At 40.3% G+C, this 24026-nt stretch overlaps 4 protein-coding genes across 7 annotated transcripts in view; 3 read left to right on the forward strand and 1 right to left on the reverse strand.

Annotated features, from left to right (window-relative positions):
- Positions 1 to 24026, forward strand: part of LOC128262150 (ras suppressor protein 1) — a 122686-nt gene that overhangs the window by 36187 nt on the left and 62473 nt on the right. The window lies entirely within an intron of this gene.
- LOC128262144 (E3 ubiquitin-protein ligase NRDP1) lies at positions 4067 to 6000 on the forward strand. Its single transcript, XM_052996237.1, has 3 exons — positions 4067 to 4210; positions 4269 to 4676; positions 5167 to 6000. Exons 2-3 carry the CDS (start codon positions 4308 to 4310, stop codon positions 5794 to 5796), a joined length of 999 nt encoding a protein of 332 aa, XP_052852197.1. The 5' UTR covers positions 4067 to 4210; positions 4269 to 4307; the 3' UTR covers positions 5797 to 6000.
- The window catches only part of LOC128262132 (lachesin), a 44875-nt gene continuing 32469 nt past the window's right edge, over positions 11621 to 24026 (forward strand). For all 3 annotated transcript variants that reach the window (XM_052996216.1, XM_052996217.1, XM_052996219.1), the window contains exons 1-2: positions 11621 to 11903; positions 14987 to 15166. In XM_052996216.1, the coding sequence (XP_052852176.1) occupies positions 15019 to 15166 (148 nt within the window). In that variant the 5' untranslated portion in view covers positions 11621 to 11903; positions 14987 to 15018. The remainder of the gene's footprint in view (positions 11904 to 14986; positions 15167 to 24026) is intronic.
- LOC128262130 (probable glycerol-3-phosphate dehydrogenase, mitochondrial) lies at positions 18602 to 21067 on the reverse strand. Of its 2 annotated transcripts, none has more exons than XM_052996212.1 (2): positions 20364 to 21066; positions 18602 to 20314 (listed from the first exon to the last, which is right to left on the reverse strand). In XM_052996212.1, exons 1-2 carry the CDS (start codon positions 20886 to 20888, stop codon positions 18722 to 18724), a joined length of 2118 nt encoding a protein of 705 aa, XP_052852172.1. In that variant the 5' UTR covers positions 20889 to 21066; the 3' UTR covers positions 18602 to 18721. The 2 variants fall into 2 exon arrangements, with proteins under 2 accessions (XP_052852172.1, XP_052852174.1); XM_052996214.1 differs by having other exon boundaries at positions 20012 to 20293; positions 20365 to 21067.

Here is a 24026-nt window from a genome sequence, read left to right on the forward strand (position 1 = left end):
TGTGGTTGTTGCCGCTCCATCCATGGGCTCCATGGCTCTGGACTTTTGTTGTCGCCTCGGGTGAGGCAAAAAATATTTTTGTGTGTGCGGTCAGTTGTTAAACTCCAGCAAAACGTTCACAGCAAACAATTTTGATGCTTTATGATCATGTGACTCAAGGCGAAGCATTAATGCTCTTTTGCAATATATGTTCTGGATGAAAACCAATTACAACCTGCTCAAGCTGTAAACTGGTTTATTGTTAAAATATATACATTTTTATTAAAAAAAATGGCTACTAAATAGGCCATTAAAGATAGCATACTTTTGAAGGCGTTATCGCCAAACAGCACAATCCGCTTAGTTTGTTGAATTTAATTTTTACTCTTGCTTTTTTAATAATTCTGTAACTTAGTTTTAATTTTAAGCTTTTTGTAACTTACAGCAATATATTCTCAGAAATTACATTAATACATTGGCGAATAAATACATAACAAAATATATTAAAAAACAATATTTGTTTTTTTTTCATAAAATTTGTCCATAAAGCTTTTTAGGATTGTTTTTTCTTTTTAACATAAGCAAGCATATTAAAAATTTGTATGCTCCCGTTATGGACTCATCGAAAAGTCAGGAAGGCCATTGCCATTGGCATGGTTGTACAAGCGATTTAGTACCGCTTGAGCGAACAATGAAGCCAGAGCCAAGACCACGATGAATTCGTATTTTTTGCCTAATTTATGCCCCACTCCTGTCAGTACGGCTATGATGACAATAATGATGATGATGATGATGGCGATGGAAACTGGCTAAGGCTGCGGTTACAATGCGAACCCAGGGTCAGCAGGTCGTTTCCAAAGCAAATGTTTGATGGCTTTGTTCATGGAGCTGACACACTTTGAACCGTTTCATTTTGTGATATTTGATTTACACTTTTAGGCGCCTTTTGATTTAAAATAAAATGTGAAATATTCATAAAATATACACGCCAAATAATTCCACAATTATCTGCGAAACAATTAAACATAATTCAAACAAGCATCTAACCCATTTTTCCGGAAACTTTTCTCTAACCATTTTCCAACCAGTGAATTATGATATTAATTTACTCCCAGCCCAACCCCTTAACTGGTATCCTGTCGAGTTGCCACGCCCATTTGCTGTCTCAGCCTCAACCCCGAGGCACGTAGTCGCTTTACTTTAGTTCAACTCATTTCCGCTGCTCACATGACTTTATGCAATAACATCCAAATAGAATTATCTTATCAGCCACTGAAGCATCCTGCGTGCGGAGTGTGGAGTGTGGGCTAATTTTATTGCATAAAACTTGTGCTTATTGCGTTCGCCCCGCCAATTCCCCTTGCTCCTTGAACGAAAAATTGCACGTTCCGGTCATACAATGCGAACGTGACCGCTTGACCATCGCCGGACCGAGAAGAGATCGGACCAACGCACCATATCCTGTGACATGTCCCATTTCCATGTAATGGACATGGCTTAGGGCCAGAAGCAGCGTCCAAGCTGAATGACTGTAATTCATGGTAATTTTTTGTATCTTTCGGCGAGTGGAGAGGTCGCCACAAGGATGATGACAATTTGCTTGTTGCTCTAGGAAATGGATCGTTATTTAAGTACAAAAAGTTAACACAAACATGCCTGCTGCTCTGGTCCTTAAGATTTATCAAAGTTATCTTACAATTATATATATCAAAATATATTAGGATTTAATTTTATCATATACCCTGCCTATTTTTAAGCCGACACTGACTCTGTTTCTATTAAATAACAACTAAAGTAATTGTTTTGTGAACAATTGAAATATTTCCTTTTATCAAGATATTAGGTAAACAACCCCAAAATATTACAATGTTATTAATCAACAATTTTGTCAACTTTAGACAAGGTTCTCAATTTGAGCAGAAAGCTCCTTGGCCTCAATCATTAATGATTATACTCGAAGCTGAAGGAATGTGGCACCAGGATGCTGACTACTTGCGCACAATGTGGCACGTACTCCGGTTGCAATGAAATGACAACGACGAAAGACGGAAGAACAGCAGATATAAATGCAAATAAACATTGTGTGGCAAGTATTGTGGCTCGTTACATGCCAACGCAGAAGGACTCACGTAATGACTGTTTACACGTTGGTTACCTTATTAGTTGGGTATTCTGAATAGATACACTTCGAAAAAGACCAGCTCAGCATAAAAACAACCAAGAAAACATCAATAATTGCGTTTAACTTATTTTATTCTAAAAAAAATTTAAATATTAATAGCTCAAAATTTGTGGAACTTTTATTTAAAAGAAAAAATACAATTGAATTAGAAGTAAATAAAAAAATAAATGATTGAACTTAATTAGGAAAGAATATTAGGTAAATAATCGAAGGTGTTTTTGTAGTTCTCGATATTTATTAATTATGTATGGCATATAATCAAACAAATATTTACGTGATGCACTGTGTATTTTTGTGTTTCCTGGCTTTTATCTGTGTTATGTTTAACTTATTAAATTAGCCCGCTTGAGTGGTTCGGCTTGTGTGTGGTTGATGGTTGATTGTCTCTCTGCTCGATTGTTTTTATCCGAGCCAAGTCAAATGAAAATTGTTGATTATTTTCAAATGCGCTTCATCAGTTCAGAAATATGAAATATTGGCATTGATAGACATAAAGGCAACATATAGATATGAACTTAATTATTTTCACTGAAATTTATTAAAATAATATCACACCACTTGAAGGATGGAAATGCAATAAACCAATTGTGATTTATTCGACTCTTGAAGGCATTCAGTTATCAAATGAAAAAGTGTAAGGGGAAATTAAGGGAAACTCAAATGCTTAAACGGAAACTGGGAGAAAACTGAAGTGTTAGCTCCGACTGACACTTGCATTCTGAGATAAGCAACTGGAAGTTTTTGGTTCGGGTCACTCCCACAATGCATAGCAAACTAAAATTGCAATCCAACGAAAAGCCTTCGATGCAGCAAAGTTGTCACACAAAATGCAGAAGGCAGACAAAAGCAAATGCCACTCTAAGGAAAAACATGAAATTTAATATCTAAGCGGATGGCAAGGCCAAATGAAATTTAAAACCGAAAACGAATTTCCAGTCAAACATTGTGCCATCTATACAAATACGTATACGAATACGAGTTTGCATCCAGCGCAGCGTTTGCATAGAGCAGTTGATATAGTGTAAATATTTTGACATGGCAATATGTTGTCACAATCATGCCTGTGTGTTCCGTCTGACGAGTGTTCGTTCCAAATTCGGCCATTGTCGAGCTGAAGATGGAAAGTTTATTTGTTTGCCCATGTCCCAGCATTTGCTGTTAATTTGTTAAAATTTCACTTTATAAATAAAACTTAGCTCCTGAATTCGCTTTCTGACCATGGTTGGATGGTGGTGCTGTTGCCCATTCCGGGTTGTCGTACCATAAGTTTTCCAATTTGCATAACTTCCGCAGCAGTTGGGACTATAAATATGCAAAGGGTTTTACGACCGCACTATATGCAAGTGCCTCAAGAAAACGTTTTCTTGGCCCCAAGCCCCAACCCCCGCAAGTGGACGGAAATGGATAGAATGGCTCCCAGTTTTTTGGTCTTCGTTTGTTGTTTAGTTGGTTTCAGTTGCGCTTGAATTGAAATTGAAGAGTCCCAAATTGTAGGAGGCGCAGTGAAAGCTGTTTGCATAGCAGATGAGCGATAAGTCTTTTATTTGTGGAATAAACAGAAAAGAGTCAAACAAAATTCACACAACAAGCAACTAAGATGTGTTTTATGTGGTTATTTTTAAGAAGGTTTTTGCCAGACAAAACGAATTTTAAAATATAATTATGGGAAAAATATTTTAAACTGTTTTTAAAAAGTAAATGATTTATATCTTTCAAAAATTGCCTTAGAATTTGGTTACCATATATTTATGTTAGATAGCCACATTGACATTAATTTGGCAATTTTATGAACTACACCATGTGCACAATATGTAAACCTCTTTTAACAGCATATACCAGCAAATTGAAATAATAATTATAGATCTGAAATAAAATTCAAAAACATGGCTGCTAATTTTAAATGTAGAGACTAGCCTTAAATCTAGTTGACTTTTCAACCAGATGTCATCACTGACAATACACAACCCTGACGTAAATATCACATTTTGATTGGAAAATTATTAAAATCGAGTATTTCGGAAAGTATCTAAGCTTATATCAAGCTAATTGGTAAGCGAATAGCAGCGGCAGGAATATCAACTATCAACTAACTGCCGAGTATCGCCAGCAAACAACAACCTCGGAATCGAAATTGAACCTTCCAGCCATGGGCTTTGACCTCAACAGCATTGTGGGTTTTGTAGACGAGGAGCTGATCTGTCCGATTTGCGCCGACGTCCTGGAAGATCCTGTGCAATCGTCGGGATGTGAGCACGCCTACTGCCGCGCCTGCATCGACAAGTGGTTGCTGCAGAAGCAGACTTGCCCGGTGGACCGCTCCGCCCTTCTGGCCGCCCAACTGGTTCCGGTGTCCCGGCTAATGCGCAACATGCTCTCCCGGCTGAAGATCAAGTGCACCTTTTCCCCGAACGGGTGTCCTCAGATGCTGGCCCTTGAGGACTTCCGCACCCATGTGGCCGCCTGCGAACACAATCCCAAGGTGGTCGTCCTGTGCAACAATGGCTGCGGGATGAAGGTAAATCATATATCCTACTACGCCTCAAAATTTAAAAATGCTAAGAAATATATACATGCTTCTTAGGTTCTAGCAAAATTTCAAAAACATTTGAAGTTCTTGTTTTTTTTTTTAACTTATATATTTTGTTATTTATAATTTAATATTTTATTTTGGCAATTTAAATAACAAAACAAAGTTAACAATTTTGAAACCTCTTTAAAAAAAGATTTTTGTAATAATAAAATAAAGGTAAGATGGTAATTATCAAAAAAAAATTTTCTTTAAGAACTTCAATGCTCTAATTTTATCAATTTTAAGAACAAAATTGCTCGAAGCTACAATGGTTTATGTAGACATTTTAGTTGTGTCAAAATATCATATTTGCAAATTTAATTTTATATAATTTATATTTTAATATTAAACCCAATGTGGTTACTGATGACAATATGAAATTTTGATGTTCGATATGTTTAGCAAATACCTAGTTTAATAAACCCACCCATTAAAGGTGCCCAAGGACGAGCTGGCGCGCCACAATTGTGTGTTCGAGCTGCGCGAGCTGGTGCACCAGCAGATCAAGGAGATCTCCGAGCTGAAGGAGAGGCAGATCAATGAGGAGCTGCTCGTGGTGAGCCAGCGCCGGGAGCTTGAGCTGCTGCAGTACTACATAGCGGCGCTGCGGTCCACCAATCCGGTGCTGCGGAACATTGGCGAGCAGCTAGACCGCTTCTCGCTGATGCAGTGGGGCAATGGTCTGCCGCTGGCCACCGTCCACACGTGGGGCAGCCTGATCTCCACGCCGGACACGGCCATGCATGTGATGGTGCGCGACGGACTGCGCTCCTGCGGCTGCCCGATGCACATGCTCAACTTGATGGTGGACCGCTGCCACGAGGACCGCTGGCCCGAGGGCCTGGTGACCCTGGACGTCCGGCGGGAGAACCACCACCGGATGGGCCAGTATGTGACCCGCCTTATCCCGCCACTGGCCACCGGCAAGCCGTGCGTGGTGGTCCTGGGCAGCGACAACACCCACATGCCGGAGAACCTGCGTCCCAGCCTCGGACTGGTCATGATCTTCGTCGACGGCGTGGATGAGGTGCAGCAGGAGCCGCTCCCAGACATCGAGTTATCCTAATCACATCCGTATATTCCACATCTAAATTCACTTTGGTAACACGACACACACAATCTACAACGGAAACCAGTTTCCCACGTAGTTGCATTGGCCGTTTTGCTTTTAATATCTAAAAATTACACGATATACGTAAGTTCATCATCTGTCCAACGGCTATCAGTTGGTATTTCTCGTCTACAGGAAAATACACTTATTTTAAACAGATATTTAAAGAATTCTTGGATATAATTACTCAAAAATGATGCAAAAACTCTACAGAACTTGCTTCTTACTTACAATAGTTATTTTATAGCAACTTTTTAATAAGGTAAAAAAAGAAAAACAATGACTTAATGTGTAACATGTTATAAATTGGAGTACAAAGTAACTCAGAGTTTAAAGTTGTCATTAGAGCTGACAATTATTATTCTCGGCAATTACGCGGCAATTACAAAAGCTCAGTGAACACCACGGCGTATGCGTAATGCTCAAGCGAAATTAAATAAACGCATAAGCCGGGATTGAGGTGGCTCCTTCGCGTGGGCTGGTTAGATGGTTGAATGGGCTGCGGTGGGTGCATCAAGTAAAACTTATAATGGAAATGGTAAAAGTTTGCTGCGCTCAGTTCGCGGCAGTTGGCGACACCATTTCGAAAAGTTTTACAAATTGTACAAAATTTAATTTCCCAGCTGTGATAAATTTTCGGGGCTATTACAATTTTAGCTTTTAGCAATTGAAAACAAGATCTCAGATCAAATGAAAGTTAATGGACTGCGAAGAGGACTTGCTACGAGGGCAAAGACTGAGTGTGTCGCCCTCATCTGTGCAAATGTTGTCCATTGAATGTGTACGCAATCTGAGCGAAGTATAGTATACACCGAATTAGTGTCAAATCAAACACGACTCTTTGAACTAATTAAATGGCCTGGCAAACACAAAGGGCATGTACGGCTAACTTGATTAAGCCAAGGCGACAGTACAAAGGACCGGCTAACTAACCACCTAATGCTGCAGCTAATGCAATGATAAAGTAGATGCCGGCACCTGGGAGCCTTTAACTGGCTGCAGAACCTGCCTCTGCAAAAACCGAAGCCTAATGCAACAAAAGCCAAAACTTAATTAATATTTACATGGATCCTCCTTCGTTGGCCGAAGAAAGCCAAAGGCTCAGGCAGAGAGCTGCTGTTGTGGCCTTATCTAGTGTGTTTGGGGCTGTCATGTTTGCATATGTGCAGGCGTCGCTCTTCCTGCAGGCTCCACCACGATTCCTGCCCGGCAGGACTCCAAAAGGCGTTGATGGCGACGAGGACGAGGATGGGCAACTCCTCCTGCATGGCTGCTAGAAATCAATTCGCATTGTTAACCCATGATTGGATATTATTGATTCAATTTGCAGCCAACCGACCAAAACATGTTTTATGCATGCCCATGTCCTCTTTTTCCCCCTCGCCCTCTGTCTGATGGTGCATGTGTGCCGGTAATGTCCTTCGGTATCGATAATGGTGCACATGCACGCTCGCACACTAACACCAACACCCTCGTCCTCGCACACACACACACATACATACACACGCACATGTAGTTGGCCAAACTTGAAGCTCAACTAAGTTTAATTTATGCATGTGTTGCACTTGACTGTGCTTTACCGTGGGTCAAAATTGTTGTAAGTATCATTTAAACATTTCTGTTGATTTATTCCAAGTACTAAAAGAACACCAAACTCTTCAGTTCCTACCACATGTTACGGTGTTCAGCTTAATTAAATATTTTCTGTAAATTTTAACTTAAATTTTGTTTGGTATTTACATTTCTTTTAAACATTGAATTGGGTATTTTTGAAAAGGTCTTGAAACTTTAAAAACTAAAACTAAAAAATCATTTTTATCTTCAACAGTATTTTAATATTTGCTATAAACTAAAAGCAAAGAAAATGCCTTTATCTGCATTAAATGAAAACCACAAGCCTTTTTCGTAATTTACTTACATTTTCTGCATATTGTTTTTATAAATTGTTTTGACTTCATTGCCATACAGTTAAACGTATTGTTATGTTAAGCTCAAAAGCTAACATTGTCTCCACAGTGATGACTTGTTTTGAACCATTGATAGGGTTAACAATAGCTATTTCGCTTTCCACATCCCTTGTATTTCTCTGACAACGTCTGAATTGTCGTCGCACCTTATTATTTCGTGTTGCAAAACAGGCTTTACAAGAAATCAAACTATTTTTAATGTTACTGGATTAGAGTATTGATCAAGACAGCATCGTTAAACTTCTAGTTGGATGCAAGTTATGTTACCAATGAAATTTTGTGCCTTATGAGTACTCTCGACTATACAGTGTTATATTACTTGCCAAATCATCAGCTGATTGTCGTAAATCGATGGCTGCCCAGGACAACATAGTCCGATAGCACAATACTAATCACCCTAAGGTAAATCACCGGGGCAGCACAATGGAAAATGTGGCGAGAAAAATATGCAACAGCAACGGCCTTCTTTGCCAAGGCTAAAAATGTGAAAAGGCCAGAAGCCAGTACCAGTACAGCACAAAAAAGCCAGCAAAAACGGGGAAACAGCAGTAAATTGGCGGCGATAAAATTGAAAACCGCTGGAAGCTGCGCTAACCGACGATTTGGGCCAGTCTTTGGACCCGGGACCACCTGGAAGTGCAAAGGCAAGGTGAGGAAGTCGGCGCGTTGAGTTGTGAAAACCGAACGGAAATAGCGGCCATAACTCGCCTGCTAGGGCCAGAAAATCGCCATGGAAAAGCTATTTCGTGGGCTCCTCCTTGCCCTGGTCGCCGTAACCGGCGAATTGAATCGCCCTTGTGGGCGGCAATATTGGGTAGCTTTGATTAGCGGAGATTGGCAAAGGTAGCAAAAGCGCCGTATGACCGATGTGCAGAAAGCTGGGTGTATTAGCGGCCATGAAAAGAGTGTGGGCGAAACTTTTGGGCAGGAAGTAGGAATGTGTTACTCAAAAAGATAAGTTGCGTAAAAACAGAGCTATTAATTACAAATAAACCAAGTAGTTTAAAAGTGTATGCAGTCATTGGAATTATTTTTAATGAGATTTTTTTTCATATTTTAAAGTGAAACATGAAAAACTTTTCCTTGAAAAATCTAGAAATTCCACTCGCTATGAGAACATTCAAACATACAAAGACATAAGCGGTGTGGCTGTGCCACACACTCGTGCAGACCAGATCCACTTGTGACCAATTGATAAATATATCACCTGAAGTGTCTGTGAGCTGCTAAACGATTTATTCAATTTATGTACCTTTCCATGGACCAGCCCCACTACCATCAATTTAATGCTCTTACGGGGAAAAAATGTAATAAAAATGTAATGGCATTTATTAAGTATTCATTAATTTGATTAACGACCTTGCAGAATATTTTTATTTGAGTTGAAGAGTTTTTCGCTGGCAAAGCTGTAGAATTTATTAGTGGCAAATAGTATCTATATCCTTTTCGGTGCCGTGTCTGCCCTAAAATATTTGTTTTTGCAAAGGTTTTTATTGAGAGTCATCTGTTATTGGGAATTTAATAACAGGGTAAAATGTTGCGCGACGAATTTAGAGAGTGATATAAGTAGAAACCAGCTTTTTAAAAGACTCCTTTGTTTTCTGGCTAATTTTTAACCCGGAACTCAAATACAGAAAATCCATGGACTCGACAGTTGCATTCTTTATTTTTCGCTTTGAACATCGTTTTGTCATTTGAGTATATTTGCCGATCACTTCAATTTTCAGCAGCAATTTTCGCACTCAATGCAATCAGCTTGTTTTTCCTGCAGCGATTGTTGCTAATGCGCTTTAAGTAGCAGCATGCCACGCCCATGCATTCGCCCGTAGGAATCAATTGCCCCTAGATGGTCCCAAAAAGCCATTCGGTGGGCCATTGGGAAGGGTTTTGTTTCTTCTACCCAGCTTCTCTTTTTGGCAATTTACTGCAATTGCATCAGGAGCAAAAAAGTGGAGAAATTTTCTTTTAATGCCCACACTTTTGGGTGTCGTTTCCAGCATGACACCAGCAGAAAGCAGAAAATGCTCTTGGATTTCAGCTAAATGCTGATCCCTAAGGGGCAATAGCTGGCAAGCTGGGAAAAAAGATTGGAGAGGATTTTGAGACAATATCCATGCAGTGAAAGCAATTCACTCAATCTCGAAACCAGCGACTGGATTAGTCTTAAATTTGTTTCTTTAACTTTTACTAAATATGTGTTGGATAAAACAAATATAACTATATTTTATGTTTTTCTTTTCCATTTTATACCTTTTGACAATAAGTTATAAAGTTTTCTGTGTACTGCCCAAATTTAAATTTACCAATCTTAAGTCATTATCTTTCGCTGAGCATTGTGTTAGATATTCTAAGACTATAAGAATTTTAAAGATACCTAAGAAAGTAGTCCTATTCTGTTTGTATTTGTAAGCAAGACCCTGAAAGGCACATTTGACGAAACGTTGAGTAATGCGCCTTTTGTCAACTTTGCCAACGACCTCGTCATCATCGGATTATCCTTTTGGCCTTTTTTTGGTCTTTTCAACCCGCTGCTATTCCCAACACCCACACTTTTGTTAATGTGCCAGTTTATGGAGATGGTCAAGAGAAATTTGTGTCAGCTTTTGATAAAGCAGTCGGTCAAGCTTTAACTATAACCATTCTAACCACTTGCGAAATTTTGCGAGCTCTGGGACAAAGCATATTAGTTATTTTACTTTTCGGTTTTATGCAGTTAGTGCTGTTGCTTATTTTATTCATGTCCGAAACTACTTGCCTGGGAATTTAACTCTCTGTGTGTGTGTATGTGTTCCACGTTGGTCAGATGCTCCGTCCTTTCCGAACTGCCCCCGACTTGGTTTTAAGTTTCCGAGTTATGTTTATCTAAATGATGCCAGCAGCCAACGCTGCGTATGTGGAATATATTTTTTATTGTGGTTAGCAGTCCGTTGCTGCCAGTTTCCAGTTGTATTTTAGCTGCTTTTGACATTGGCCAAGGGGATGGAGTCCGAAATTTTAGTGTGTTTCACCAGATAAGCCAATTTATGCAGTTGTTCTTTTTGAATATGCGTGTTAATTTGACTGTGAAAGTTCTGCGTGGCTTGGAACAGGAGGAGTTGGGGCTTCGCAATGCGGAAACTGGTCTATGGTCCTTTGACGGCAGTGGTAAGGGCTGACACTGTTGTGGTCGGTTGGTTGGTTCAGGTTTAGAAGTCTCTGCAGCTCTTCATTGAGTTTAATGCGTACTAGCTGTATATTTTTTATGAGTACAAAATATAAAAAAATTTAACTATAAAGTGAAAAATTTGAAAGAAATTTATTTAAATTACTTAAGACATGGTTTAAATTCAAGTACATCTTCAAATATATTTAAAATACTTTTTTATAATAATGTTATAATATTTTTTATATCAATGTGTTACTTTTGGTAACTTTTCAAAAAGACAATTCTTCATAATTATTTGTAGAAAAACATTAAAAGCCAATCGTATTTGTAGGTTTTATAACAGGCTTTGGGTAAAGTTATTTGTGAAACTACATTCAAGTATTCTGATAGTAAGGATTTGGGTTAAGAATATAATTATCCTCCACAGCGGCATCAGTTTAAGAGGAAAGTCCCCCAGTTAAGGAAGTGGAACTTCCCGAATGGCCCTTTCCAGTGGAATTCTCTCTGAAAACGAGAGTTCACCAATTCTCTTGGCCGATGAATTTCGAAAAACCGAATGACGGCCGAAAGCCGAGGCCATGGGACCACGAAGTGGCATCGTCGTTTGGGCCATGACTGGGGCTTTTCCACCAATGAAGTCCTCCGCCCGTTCAGTCGTGAATCGGGCTTTCAACTGAACGGACGGTCTGCGCCCAGCGAGGGTCGCCACGAAACTATCTGACGTGCGTTTGGCGATTTGCGATTTGCGATCACACGCGAGTGTCCACCGCGAAATGTTACTCGGTGCGTTGTCGTTATCCTTGCCGCTGTCGTTGGTCCTGCCGCTGTCATTTGCCGGATTTTGGCAGCCCTCGCCAAAGTTGTGAGCGAGTGAAAGTTTTGTGCATTTGTCGTGCGGCGACTTCGGTTTACTATTACTCTTGCATTCGCATTTGCGTGCTTAATTTGAAGTAATTACCAAATTTTTGTTGTCTTGCAAACTGTTTTACAGTAGCTCTAAGCTGCTGGTCCCACCTTTTGACGACATGTGCCACTTCTATTTGCACTTTGAGAAAAGTTTAGATAAGGTTTTTGCTCAATGATCATTTGTTTGTTTGGGTTGATTGTTCGGGGTCTTATTGAAAAATAAAATAATAATATAACATTCAACTTATTGTGGCTTTAAAATTTTTTCTTAAAATCAATTTCCTTCAATCATCTCTGAAAAGTCAATGCATATTATTTTTGAGTAAGAACCCATACCATATTATTTTTTTTAGCTTTGTAACATTTAAGAAAAATTTCCTTAAAGCTTAATAATTCAGTTACGAAAAAGTTTTGTTTAAATATAATGTTTTCAAAAATTTCTCTAGCATAAAATCTCTGAACTATTTGAGGGTTACATTTTCAACCCTTGATTGGCAAACTATTTTCTTTCATGACGAAAATACTTTGCACTTGCCACGACACAGCAATTTAACCATAATTTATGGGTTTTACACTCGAAATAAATTGAATGCAGCTGTAATACCCTAATTTGTCAGCAATTGTGAAAAAGCCCGCAAAAATCCCAACACCAAATCCTTTTACTGGAATGCAACAAACTAAATGGCCATAAAAACCGCTTACGAACGGTGACTGAGGGCAGCTGGCCAAGGGAATGAGAATGGGAAAGGGATGTTGGCCATGTTGAGACACAAACAAAAAACCGCCATGTAACCAGCAAAATAATTTGTTGCAATAAATATTTGAAAATCCAGTTAAGCGAAACATTTTCGTCACGAAGAGGGCAACTGGCCGCAGGGTCTAAGAACTCCGCAAAAAATGCACTCTGAGCCAAGAGGGAGGAGGAAAGGTTGCCTACCAGGGCTGTTACAGAAGTCCTCGGCCCAGGCTTTGAGTTGGTGGGATGTAGTCGCCGCCTGGAGGAATCTGGATATTATACAGGGTATCCAGGTTTACCTCGGCAGGCATCAGCAGCACACTTTTAATGTTTATTATTTTTTTAGACACCTTTTAAAGTAAGGTAGAAACCAGAGTGGTATCTTAGGCACTCCCGATAAACTTCCGCTTACATCATATTTGAACTTGGCTTAAATTAAAGAAATAAAATATATTTCAGAAAGCAAATAAATACAATTTTAATTTAATTAAGCTTTCAACAAATTGGTTTTGACTCTAGTAATCTCATTGTATAAAGTCAACTAGGCGACTAGTGTTGCCTTTGAAAAATATAGTGATTTTTTTTGGCACTTCGTAAACATAATCTTTACTTACATAATCGAGTACTGGGTAGCACAAAGATTGATCAGAAAAATTCCCACCTCCCCACTAAATACATATATTTTTGTGTTTTGTGTGGCACTTTCATGCAGTTTCCGCTTTTTGCATGCCCCGCATGCCTTTGGCTATTCTGCTGCTGTTCCACGCCGTGTTGCATTTTGTTGGTGGTCCTGTGCTGCCGGGTCCTTTGGCTTTTGTGTCTCTATTCCGGACGCTTTAATATTAAAAGCGTTTAAAATTTTCGTACGTTTCGTCGCCATTGTTACGTTTTTCTGGGTGATGCCCCGCAACGAATCACGAAAAAAAGGAGATATCCGCAATCCCTTTGTCGGGGGGAGAATAAAAAGGGGCGACTGTTGCACCGCTGTGGGGCAGAAACACTAACAAGCTTTGTTATGTTTCGCTGTTGCTTTCGAGTTTGCGTTTGAGTTTGCTCAACGTTTTGCCAACTGTGCGAGAAAGTCGCCCGCAGCGTCGGAAGCGGAAACGGAAGTGTTGCCATTGCCATTTTGCTGGCATCGCCATTGCATTTTCGGTACGCTCCGTTCGCTGTTTGTACTTGCGTTATTGTTTTGTGCCAGTGCCTTTCGATAATACTCCTTTCTAGCTTTCCGCCTGCGAAAATGTAGCCAGGCACTGTCCGCTTTTTGCTTCAACTTTCACGGGCTTTTGGGGGCAGAAAAAAGTGGGTGCACAAAAGTTTCTGACAGGTGGTTTGTGTGTTACGTGCCTGCTGTTTACTTTGTGTAATCATTTCATTTGTCAGACTTGATTTGCCAGCAAACAGAGCGTTGACAGCTTGACGTTGCAAATTGAGATTTTGACGAAGGGAATTTTGCAATGGGGCCAAGAACAGTGCTTGAGTCCATAAAAACTAATTGAACAACTTGTAAATAATATTTGAGAAAAAAATATATTTAGACATTTGAAATTGCAAGTAATAAATAATATTTTATATAAATTAATGACCTAATATCTGTTGTTGTTAAAGTTTTTTTTTCCAGATTCCTTTATGTAGAAACAGGACTCACAAAAAAAACTGTAATATAAAACACAATATAAAATACCACTTGAAATCTGCGCTACTAAACTGCCATTTAAACTTTAAGTGTTGGATTTCTTCTTTTCCCCACTCCTTAAGAAAAACAATCAAAAAGTTAAAGACCAAAGTTAAACTAATGGTGAGATAAAATAGAATTTCCGTCGACAAATCAAATTACTGTCTGCCTGCTGTCTGAAGATATTTAATCCGGCTGAGCCGAAGTCTAAAACGCTTCAAATTAACGCACCGAGAATTAACTTCGACGGCGCTTGGGGGGAAATGAGGACACAAAATTCAAAGTAAGCAAACAAAAGTCGGCGCAAAGTCAGAAGTCAAAAGGCAGGGGCCAAACTATGTACGAAAAGCGCGTGTAAACAGCAGTAGCAGCAATGGCAGCAATAGCAACAACTTTTGCCACGCATTCGGATCCGGATTCCGGATTGAGGGTTCATGTTCGGGCTTTGGGTGTCCTGACTTGGGGCAGATTACCCCCGTAAAGTGCTGGCAAGCTAGCTCGTCATCATCATGACGCTCCATTTCAGTCGCGTTTGGTGTTGATTGCAGTCCCTCTGTAGTTGTAGTTGTTGCTGCTGTTGATTACGCGACGTTTAAGTGATTAAAGGTGAAAACGTTTGTCGCCAGTGAACACCGCCTACTCCCACTAATCCTCGAACATTTTTGGCAACTTGACGCTGTAGTGTTGAACACTTTTCCCATTACCCATTGCAGAAGGAACGTGAAGGTAAAGGATTTCCAAAGCCATGGCCGAGCCACATTGGCTGCCACGCCCCCAGTTTCGCCCACGCCCTCAGGTTAATGTCCTACAATTGGCCACTGCGATATTGGCCACTGTCGCGGTTACCATGCTGGTGACAGCCACGCCCACACTAGCCGAAATCCCAGCAAAAGGTAAGTGCTTTGATAATTTAATGAGCCGCTCTTAATGGGCTTCTTAGGTTGATTGATTGACTGTTGGACTGGCATTGAGCAGTCAAATAATAGTGGAAGGCACTCATTTTTGAAAAATATAAATAGGTTAAAATCAATTTTAATTGGGTCAAAAGTCTTTCACAATTTATGGGGTTTCACTATAAGCTAATTAAAATTTAAGCTCTTCCAAGAAAAGTTTTTCATTTTCCAATTTAAATTTTTGTTGATAAATAAAATATATAATAAATAAATTAATTTAAAAGGAGTTGTTATAAAAAAAGAAAAGTTTTTTAAAAATAGTAATATTGTTGACATAGTTTCATATTGATGCCGAGTTGTTTTGGTATTTTAACCAAAAGTAATATGAGAAATGATTTCGAATTCTAACTCTATTTCTATATTTTTTTAATTTTATGTATAATATATTTTGTGTTTTTTTTCCTATTTTCTTCTCTCTTTTTTCCGAACAATTTGCCACACTTGCAGCTAGCACTTGCTCACATATTTCACTTTACTTCTATTAAAAGCTAATGGACTTCGTGATTTGTCTCCGTTCAGAAAAGTGTTTGTTTACCTTGGCCATTAAAAGCCATTTCCGAAAGAGAAAATAAATCTAGACTTTGTTTGTTGCTGTTATGGCTGTTTTCTAAGCCTATCTAAAAAGTTGTTCACGTCAAAATGGCAAATGACAAAATTGTGCATATTTGAAAAATTTATGAAAACAATTTTCCATTTTGCTCCGCCTGCCGTTCTAAGGGGCGTGTTTTATTTGCATATTTGTTAAATTTATCTTTGGCTAAGCAAACGGAGAGGCACACAGATACAGATACAGCAAAGTATGCTCCGGGATGTTTTGTGACATAATCAAATATGCTTTAAGCCAGAGCCAACAACTCAACCCTTTTGAAGTTGAAGTCGATGCCAACAAAATGAATGAACTGCAGATAAAAGATGTTGGCCCCTGCCATGTCATGCTTGTTCAGTTATTTCCACACATATACATACATATATTTTGCAACAACATTTTCCCCGACCCCGAGGGCGGGAATTTTCTTATTTCCTTCTTATTCCTTCTATTTTATGAGCAAGGAAATGCAAATGCTTACAAGACGTTTAACAAGTCACCTGCGGGCAAAAGACGCTCGCAAAATGCTCTCCACACTTATCTGACAGTTGTGCATCTCTGGCCCTCGCCATTTCCCACATAACTGAACATCGGGCATACGTATAAAACACACATTTGTTTGTCCTACCATGTTTGTCACTTATCATTTGGTTCAATGTTTTGCAGCTGAGTGCCTCTTCCCCGACACTCCATCTTCCCGTTTTCCACTTCATCTGGGGACGAGATAACTGTGTTTGCGTGTATGTGGAGATATATTATGATTTTATGCATGGTTTGGCCAAGAATTACTATTTTCCCACTGCTGAAAATATGAAAAAGTGCCTCTGCTAGCTGGCGATCTTATTTGGGAAGACGCATTTCTCTGTGCAAAAATGGAATAAGTAATTTACTGGTTTTTCAAAAACTATTTTAAAGCTTTCTTTACTTTAGTTAAATATTTTATTCAGTATATCTTAAAATACCGCTTTAAATATTTTTGCTTTTAAAATATTACTAGGAACCCTAAAATAACTTCATAAATTTAACTTGTTGGATTTAATATTCCTGTGACACAACTTTTGCATTTTCCACGTTTTTTCAGAAACATAAATTTATTTTTTATAAAATCGCATTTTTACTTTTTTTCCTGGCGATTTCTACTCCCAACGTACTAAAGCATATTTTATGACACACTATTTTCCTGTTATTTCCGTTTGTCGCCTCCCATTATTTTCAGCATTTTATGGCATTGCTTCCGTCATACGTTTATTTCATGATCCCCATTTTCGGCTATTTCATTGCTATTTAAGGCGATATTTCTTATTTAATTTTTATTTTTTGGGTAGCTCACTAAATGTCCTTGACTGGGTTAAAAGAAGTGGCGAAAATTCCTTCTCCAAGAATTCTTATTATTATGAGCTCGCGTGTGCATCGCCTGCATATTTCCCTATTACTTACTTCCTTGGACTGCTGGCCCGAACTTATTAAAATTGTTCGACGCCGCAGTGGAGGTTTTTGAAGGGGGGCGGGAAATGGGGTGGCCGACCAGCCCTTGGTATTGCAATTTATGTTTCAAGTCTGAAATTCCCCAAATAGTTTCGCGTGCTGCAAATTGTTAACTCAACTAATCAGCATAAAAATGCAGCCCAAAGACCGCAAAATGGTTTTTGTAGGAAAGTGTGGCGAAAAGTGAAAGTGTTTCGAGTTTTATTTGAGGCACGAAAGTGTTTTTCAAGCCGCAGGAAAATAAAGTGCAAAAACGATGTGTAAACCATAAGCCATTCCAGACAGTTGGATTCTGCTCATTAGTGTAATTCAATCGATACTTTCATTTAATTCTTTGCGTCATAATTATGTGCTATTAAAGGAACACAATTTTTTAAAAACCTTTATCATTTCATTCAATTTATGATAAGACATCACAGGTATATTTTCCTTTAATTTCAATTTAATTTCCACTCACTTTAAAATATGTGGCCATAAAACGCTCATTTACGTGGCTAACGAGCGACGGCGGGAAAAATGTGGTGCTTATGTAATGCCGCCCACATTCACACACATTTTCAGCCCCCCTCCCCCTCAATCAGCCAATAAAAAAGCAATACATGAACGATAAGCATATTCAAAGAGTAGCAAATAACAAGAAATGGTTTTTCAGCCCCAATAACAATAATTCAAAATGGGTCACCCCAATACGTTTCCGAATTTTCCCTCCCCCTTAGCATATAAAGCTAATTTATATAAACAAACGACAGCAACAGCAGTGCTATATTTCCAAAGTAACGTAAAGAAATCGAAAAACAAAAAATCTTTAACGACTGTCGAGTGTTGCTATTGCTTTTTTTTCCACAGAAGTTCAGGAAGCCATATGGACGGAATGAATTATTACACTTTGTTAACTTATTAGAGTAATTTGGGTACAACTTAACGATAAATTGGCCAAATTTTATCTTTAATTAGTTTCCATTTTATTTTTGTGTGAAAAAAAGGGAAAAAGAAGTCTTTAATTCTTTCTAAAAACACGTTTATAGAGCCACTAATTACACAAAAATTTTTATGATCCCCAAGCAGAAAACCATAGTTGTCTATTAGGCTCAAAAAGTAAGTTAAAAATTACTTTTTTTTAAATCAATCAACTTGCCCAGGCTTAGAAAACCTCTTCTTGTCATTATTTTGATAGGAAAATTATCATTATAGGTTCAACAATCATTAATGGGCATTCATATATTTCAAAATTTAGATGACATAATTAGCTTTGCCAAATGTTGCTTCCTTTCTTGTTTCATATTTAATTCAGTTTAAACAAAAAGGCAATAGACTTTTAATACGTGCCCGGTTCTTTATTTTGGCATATAGAACCCAAACAGATCGAAGATATTTGCTTATTCAGCTGTGGTTACAACCAAACTAGAACATAATTGAGAAAGATGTCAGCACATGAATTTGTTTCGCCAAAGATTGATGATGAGGTCCCGTTTCCTGTTCGACCAGACAGTGGGAATAGATCTCGGTAAATCGGAGTACGCAGGACTGTCCTCCACAGCGCAGTGGGTGATGCCAGAAGTGGGGAATAAGTTGGACACTCTCTTGCAGGATCTCTGGTTGGAGAGGAGCAATGAGTGATCCCTGGAGAAGCTCCTTGCCTCCTTGCGAGCCGCTGCCCGGCAGCAACATCCCTCTGCGGAGGCCTTCATCGGCTTGCTCTTGCCCGTAATCTTGGGTCGGACTATAAAACCTAGGCCCATTTGCCGCACCAAAAACTCCTGAGCAGCCTTCATCTGCTGCTGCTGCTCCTCCTCCTCCCAGCCCTTCTCCTCGGCCATGATCTTGAGGATCTTAGGCAGCATGTGCAGTGCGGCGGCAGCATCCACAAAGGCAATGCGCAGGCGTCGGGCTATGATGTCCACCAGAGTGCAGGCGTACTCGTTACGCACTGCATACAGTACCTCCGCCTCGATATAAGGGAAGTTCGGATGCAGGCGCTTATTCAGTTCCGGTGCCTGCGAGAATAGAGCATGCCCATTGTAGCCATACGAATCGGATATATGCTGAGCCACATCCATGGGCACATCGTAGTCCTGAACGAACTCCAACGGCAGCATGCAGCACCAGTACTCGGCGCCGTCCAACTTCAAATCCTGTGTCCAACTGGAGGTCACATGATCAGCGCACAGGCCACAAGATTGGATGGCTATATCGACGGCCTCGGCGGCCATCACGCGATAGCTGCTCCAGCGGCCACCGGCCAGGGTGATCAGACCCCCAGCACCCACCTCGATCAGGTAGCTGCTGATGGGCGAGCCCCGCATGGCCTCCACCTCGTCCTCCGATTTGTCGGTTGGGCAACTCACACTGGGCTTAATGCCCGTCCAGGCGCTCAGCACGTGACACCTACCCAGTTCAACGCAGGGTGCCATTCTTCGCTTGGCTGCCTCCAGCAGGCAGTCCACGTCATCGGGCTCGGGACTGGGACTCCCGCGACCCGTCACTTCGTCCAGCTCCACCTCGCGAACGCCCAGCACCATGTGGTCTTCGAAAGGCACCATGTAAATGGTGAGATCCTCCTTTTTCAGCGCCGGACTTAGCAAGCCATAGTGGCCAGAGCCAAAGTACTTGGGCAGCGAGACCTGTGTGCCCAGAGTGGGCACCAGAATGGGAGCAGTGTCCTCAGTGTCCAGCTTGCGAATGGCATCTGTGCTCGAGCCCGTGGCATTGATCACCGCCTTGGATTGGATGTAGAACTGTTGGCAGGACAACTTGTCCTTGACTGCCACCACGCGGCAACAGCCCTCCTGCGGCAGAAGGTCCACCACCTCCAAGTGGTTGGCCACATTGGCGCCCAGAGCCACTGCGGTCATGACTAGAGCAAGGCACATCCGGGCATCGTCCACCTGGCCATCGTAGTAGACCATGCCGCCGCGCAGGCCCTCTGTTTTGAGCAGCGGAAACTCGTACAGGGTGGCCTCCCGGGAGAGAAAGTGCGAGCCACGGATATTCGAAGCGGCAGATATCCAGTCGTAGACCTGGCATTGGCGTTAATAAACTTGAATTTAACATTAAATATCCACCCACCTTTAAGCCCAGCCAAGTACAGGGCATGCTCAGCACATTGTAGATGGGAATGACCATGGGCTGGATGCGGTTCAAGTGCGGAGCATTCTTCAGCATCGTAACTCGCTCACTCATCATCTGCAGCATGATGTACAGCTGCTCGACGTCCTTTTCCCGCAGGGCAGTGCCCAAATAAGACCCACTGCCATCGATCAGTTTACTGGATCGCGAGCTGGAGCCACTGGCAAAATCATCGGCCTCGATCAAGGCTGTTTTGAGGCCACGACAGGCTGCATCTACGGCGCAGCCACAGCCCACGGCTCCTCCGCCGATGACCAGCACATCGAACTCCTCGCCCTTCAGCGCATTCAGGTGCTCCTGGCGCGAGGGCACCACCTTCATCCTGCAGCAGTTTGAACTTTGACCCCGAACTTTGACCCTACTCCCCTGATGGGCAAACAATAGAGCCTGGCTCAGCAAGTGCCTCTTCTCCCCAGAGGATCGAACACCCATTTGGGCCAGGATGGCACACACCTTGGACATCATTCTTGCAACACTTTCGATTGCAGGCAACACGAAATAAATTTAGAATTTGGTCGGGTCGCGTTTTTTTCCAAACGCTACCCAAATTTACAAAAATATTTCCAAAGGTCACAATATAGGCTTTAAACAAACAGCTCTAAAAATTTCTATACATTCTGCTTTAGCAGACAATGCAAAAACTACTTTGTTAGAGAATATTTTCTGAAATTCAAGAACATTTCTTTCTTAAGGTTGTGGCTAACAAGCTTTTTTATTATATATGAATGAATAAGCGTTTTGAGCGTTAATTTAAACTAAGTAAAAACTGATATTGCATTAATTAAATAAATAATTAAATTTATTAAGGTGCTTAAAAGAATGCAATATAAATAGGAGGCATGAATCTTTAAGAATTACAGACTATAAAATATATTTTATATTGCATAATCTTAGATACCGTTTTAAATGATGTGAAATCATTTCTATATAAGCCCTTTAACACGATTTATTTTCTCTGTTTAAATGGCAAACCGTGAAAACTTCGTTTAACCCTTTAGTAGGCAGAACAGCCCATCACAAGTTTAATATTCAATAAAAAGTTGAATACATTGTAATTGAGCGACATCCACCCACAGCCACAGCCAATTAAAATTAATGAAAATTATAGATATGCGGCTTGTCGCCTCGCCATTCTCCGTCTCCACACCTGCGCAAAAGTTGTAGAGGTGTCGGGCTGTCACAGTTTCTGACAATTTAAACTCGTGACTGGCAGGAGGACAGGTACCGAAGGACCTCCTGCGGGGCGATGGGAGTAAATTACTATGCTTAGCACATTAAGGTTGGAAAATTTAATTACATGCGATGGCGAAGCGGGGAAAAACTCGCGAGTATTCAATGGACAATCGCTAAAAGGCGTTGGCCAGGGATAAAAACACCGAACACCGAGCGCAGAACACCAAACACCGCCCATCGCAAGCCAACGACATTTGCGCCAGAATATTAGTGCTTGTCCAAAGGATCCCAAGGGGATGAGCGCCCCAATAATGTCAACTGGAGCTGCAGAGCTCTCTGACACGCCGACGCCTAATGAGTTTGTTTAAGTAATTTCAATTCATTTGTTAATTTTCAACTATTGTCTCTCTATTGACTTTATTAATGTGCCCGGGGGCGACTGGCCCATCGGTCTGTCATTCCGTCACTCAGAGTGTCGGAATGTTGGCCACCGTGTTTCCTTCAACATACCCATGTTGTTCTGTTCTGTCTATTAACCCAACTGTCTGCCGCATGTCCTATGGGAATGCGGTGCTTTAGACATTTGCGTGCCGACGACTCCTGGCATTGTCCTTTTGTCATTGGCTTGGTCATTAACACAGAGCTTCGGCATAGATACTGATAAATATTCAATTGCCGATTGGCCACATTATTGATATGGCGCACATTAACTTCCAAAAGTCATCGATCAAAAAGGCATAAACTTATTTTGTTGGTCATTGAGAATTTAACGAGTTGTTCGAGTTATAATAGAAAAATGATGAAAATTTATACAGGTCAAACATTTTTAAGCAGAAAAAACTTCTCATTATAATTATTTATATGTAAATAATGTCCTAATCAAGAATTTTTTAATACCTTTTCTTTCAATCACCTTTTTTCATGGCCATGTTCAGAAAAAAATTATTTTAAAATTTTATATTTAGTTCTATCTTATAATTTTTGAGTTACCTATTAGAGAGTTTTGGTTTTTTTTTAAAACTTTCTCGATACCATTATAAGTTTTCCCCTAAGCATCTAAAAGTTTTTCAAATATCATATAACTTTTTTTCTTCGGCCAAATAGTGCTCAAATTAATTTACATTTTATTTATTCTTCCTCTTAAGGTAATAAGTGTGTTGTTATCTGAATATTAAATATTCTTGTTATTTTTGAAATTTCGGTATCGGGTAAACAAAAAATGGCTATCTTAATAATCATACCTTTTGGGGCCCCAAATTTCTTGGTAATCACATTGTTAAGCCGCCAATCAAAAGCTTGAGATGAATCTTCCGGATCTTGTTAAAAAGTTAAAATTAGTTGACCATTTCAGGGAGTCTTATCCCTACCCTCGTTGGAGCCATGAAAAGAGCAACAAGAATAGCACCGGCGGCGGCCTTCTAAACACAAATTTCCGGTGTAAGCCACATAACAAACCTGACCCAAAATCCCCCTCCCCCTCCCCCTCCCATGCATCATTGCCACGCCCCGGCACTTTGTTACATTTCGTTACCTCGCCAAAGTGCCTCAACACATTCGGCGGGATACGGCGTGGCCTTGTTGCTTCCTGCCCAAAAAACCACCCAAACCCCACCCCCTGCTGGTTGCAACTGGCTTTGTTTTGCGGCTCGCTGTTGCTGTTGCTGGCGTGTGGCTCACCTTTTTTGGCCCTCTCACCCACCAAACGCCAGTTGGCCTACAGGCATTATTGCAGCTATAAAGTCAGTGCCTTGAACTTTTCCTCTGCCCGTTTTTTTTTTTGTTTTGTCCGTTGTTCTTTTGGTCCGGCTGCTTTTCTTTTTTAGTTTTTTTTCTTTTCAACGTCCTTTTTTTTCAAGCTCTCTTTTTGTCGCCTTATTGCCATTGAAGTTGGTTTTTTATGGCCTGGCCGAGCTTGACAATAAGCACGGCGGCAGCAAAACTTTTCCACTTCTCATTTATTATTACGCTACCAGCTTGTTGTTGTTATTATTGTTGTTGTTGTTGTCGTGACAACCGAGCGACACAAATTGTCGTCTGTTCATGTTGCCTTCCTTCGGCAGCAACAAAAGCTAGAAAAATGTATAAAAACAACTAGCAGCAGCTGAAGCATATGCAAACAGGATCAAAAAAATGTTCTAAAAAATTTTTTTAAAAGCAAATCGCAAAAAAATAAAATCACAGCAAAATGCTAAAATTAAAGTAATTCTAGATAAACGATTTGTTGTGCTTCGTCTGGCAATCAGCGAGGTGTTAAGTGGCCCAAATTGTCTGACAACGAGGAACTTTCATCTCCCCAGACACCCAGACATATGATAGAACTTTCTGTTCTGTTTTTCGGGGACTTTATTGGCAAAAGTTTTGATTTATTTGGATCAATTTTAATTGCTTTGCCATGTAATTTGTAATCCTTCAGTCTCAGTTGTGCTGAAA

Source organism: Drosophila gunungcola, unplaced genomic scaffold (assembly GCF_025200985.1).
Source record: "Drosophila gunungcola strain Sukarami unplaced genomic scaffold, Dgunungcola_SK_2 000001F, whole genome shotgun sequence".
Classification (NCBI taxonomy): Eukaryota; Metazoa; Arthropoda; class Insecta; order Diptera; family Drosophilidae; genus Drosophila; species Drosophila gunungcola.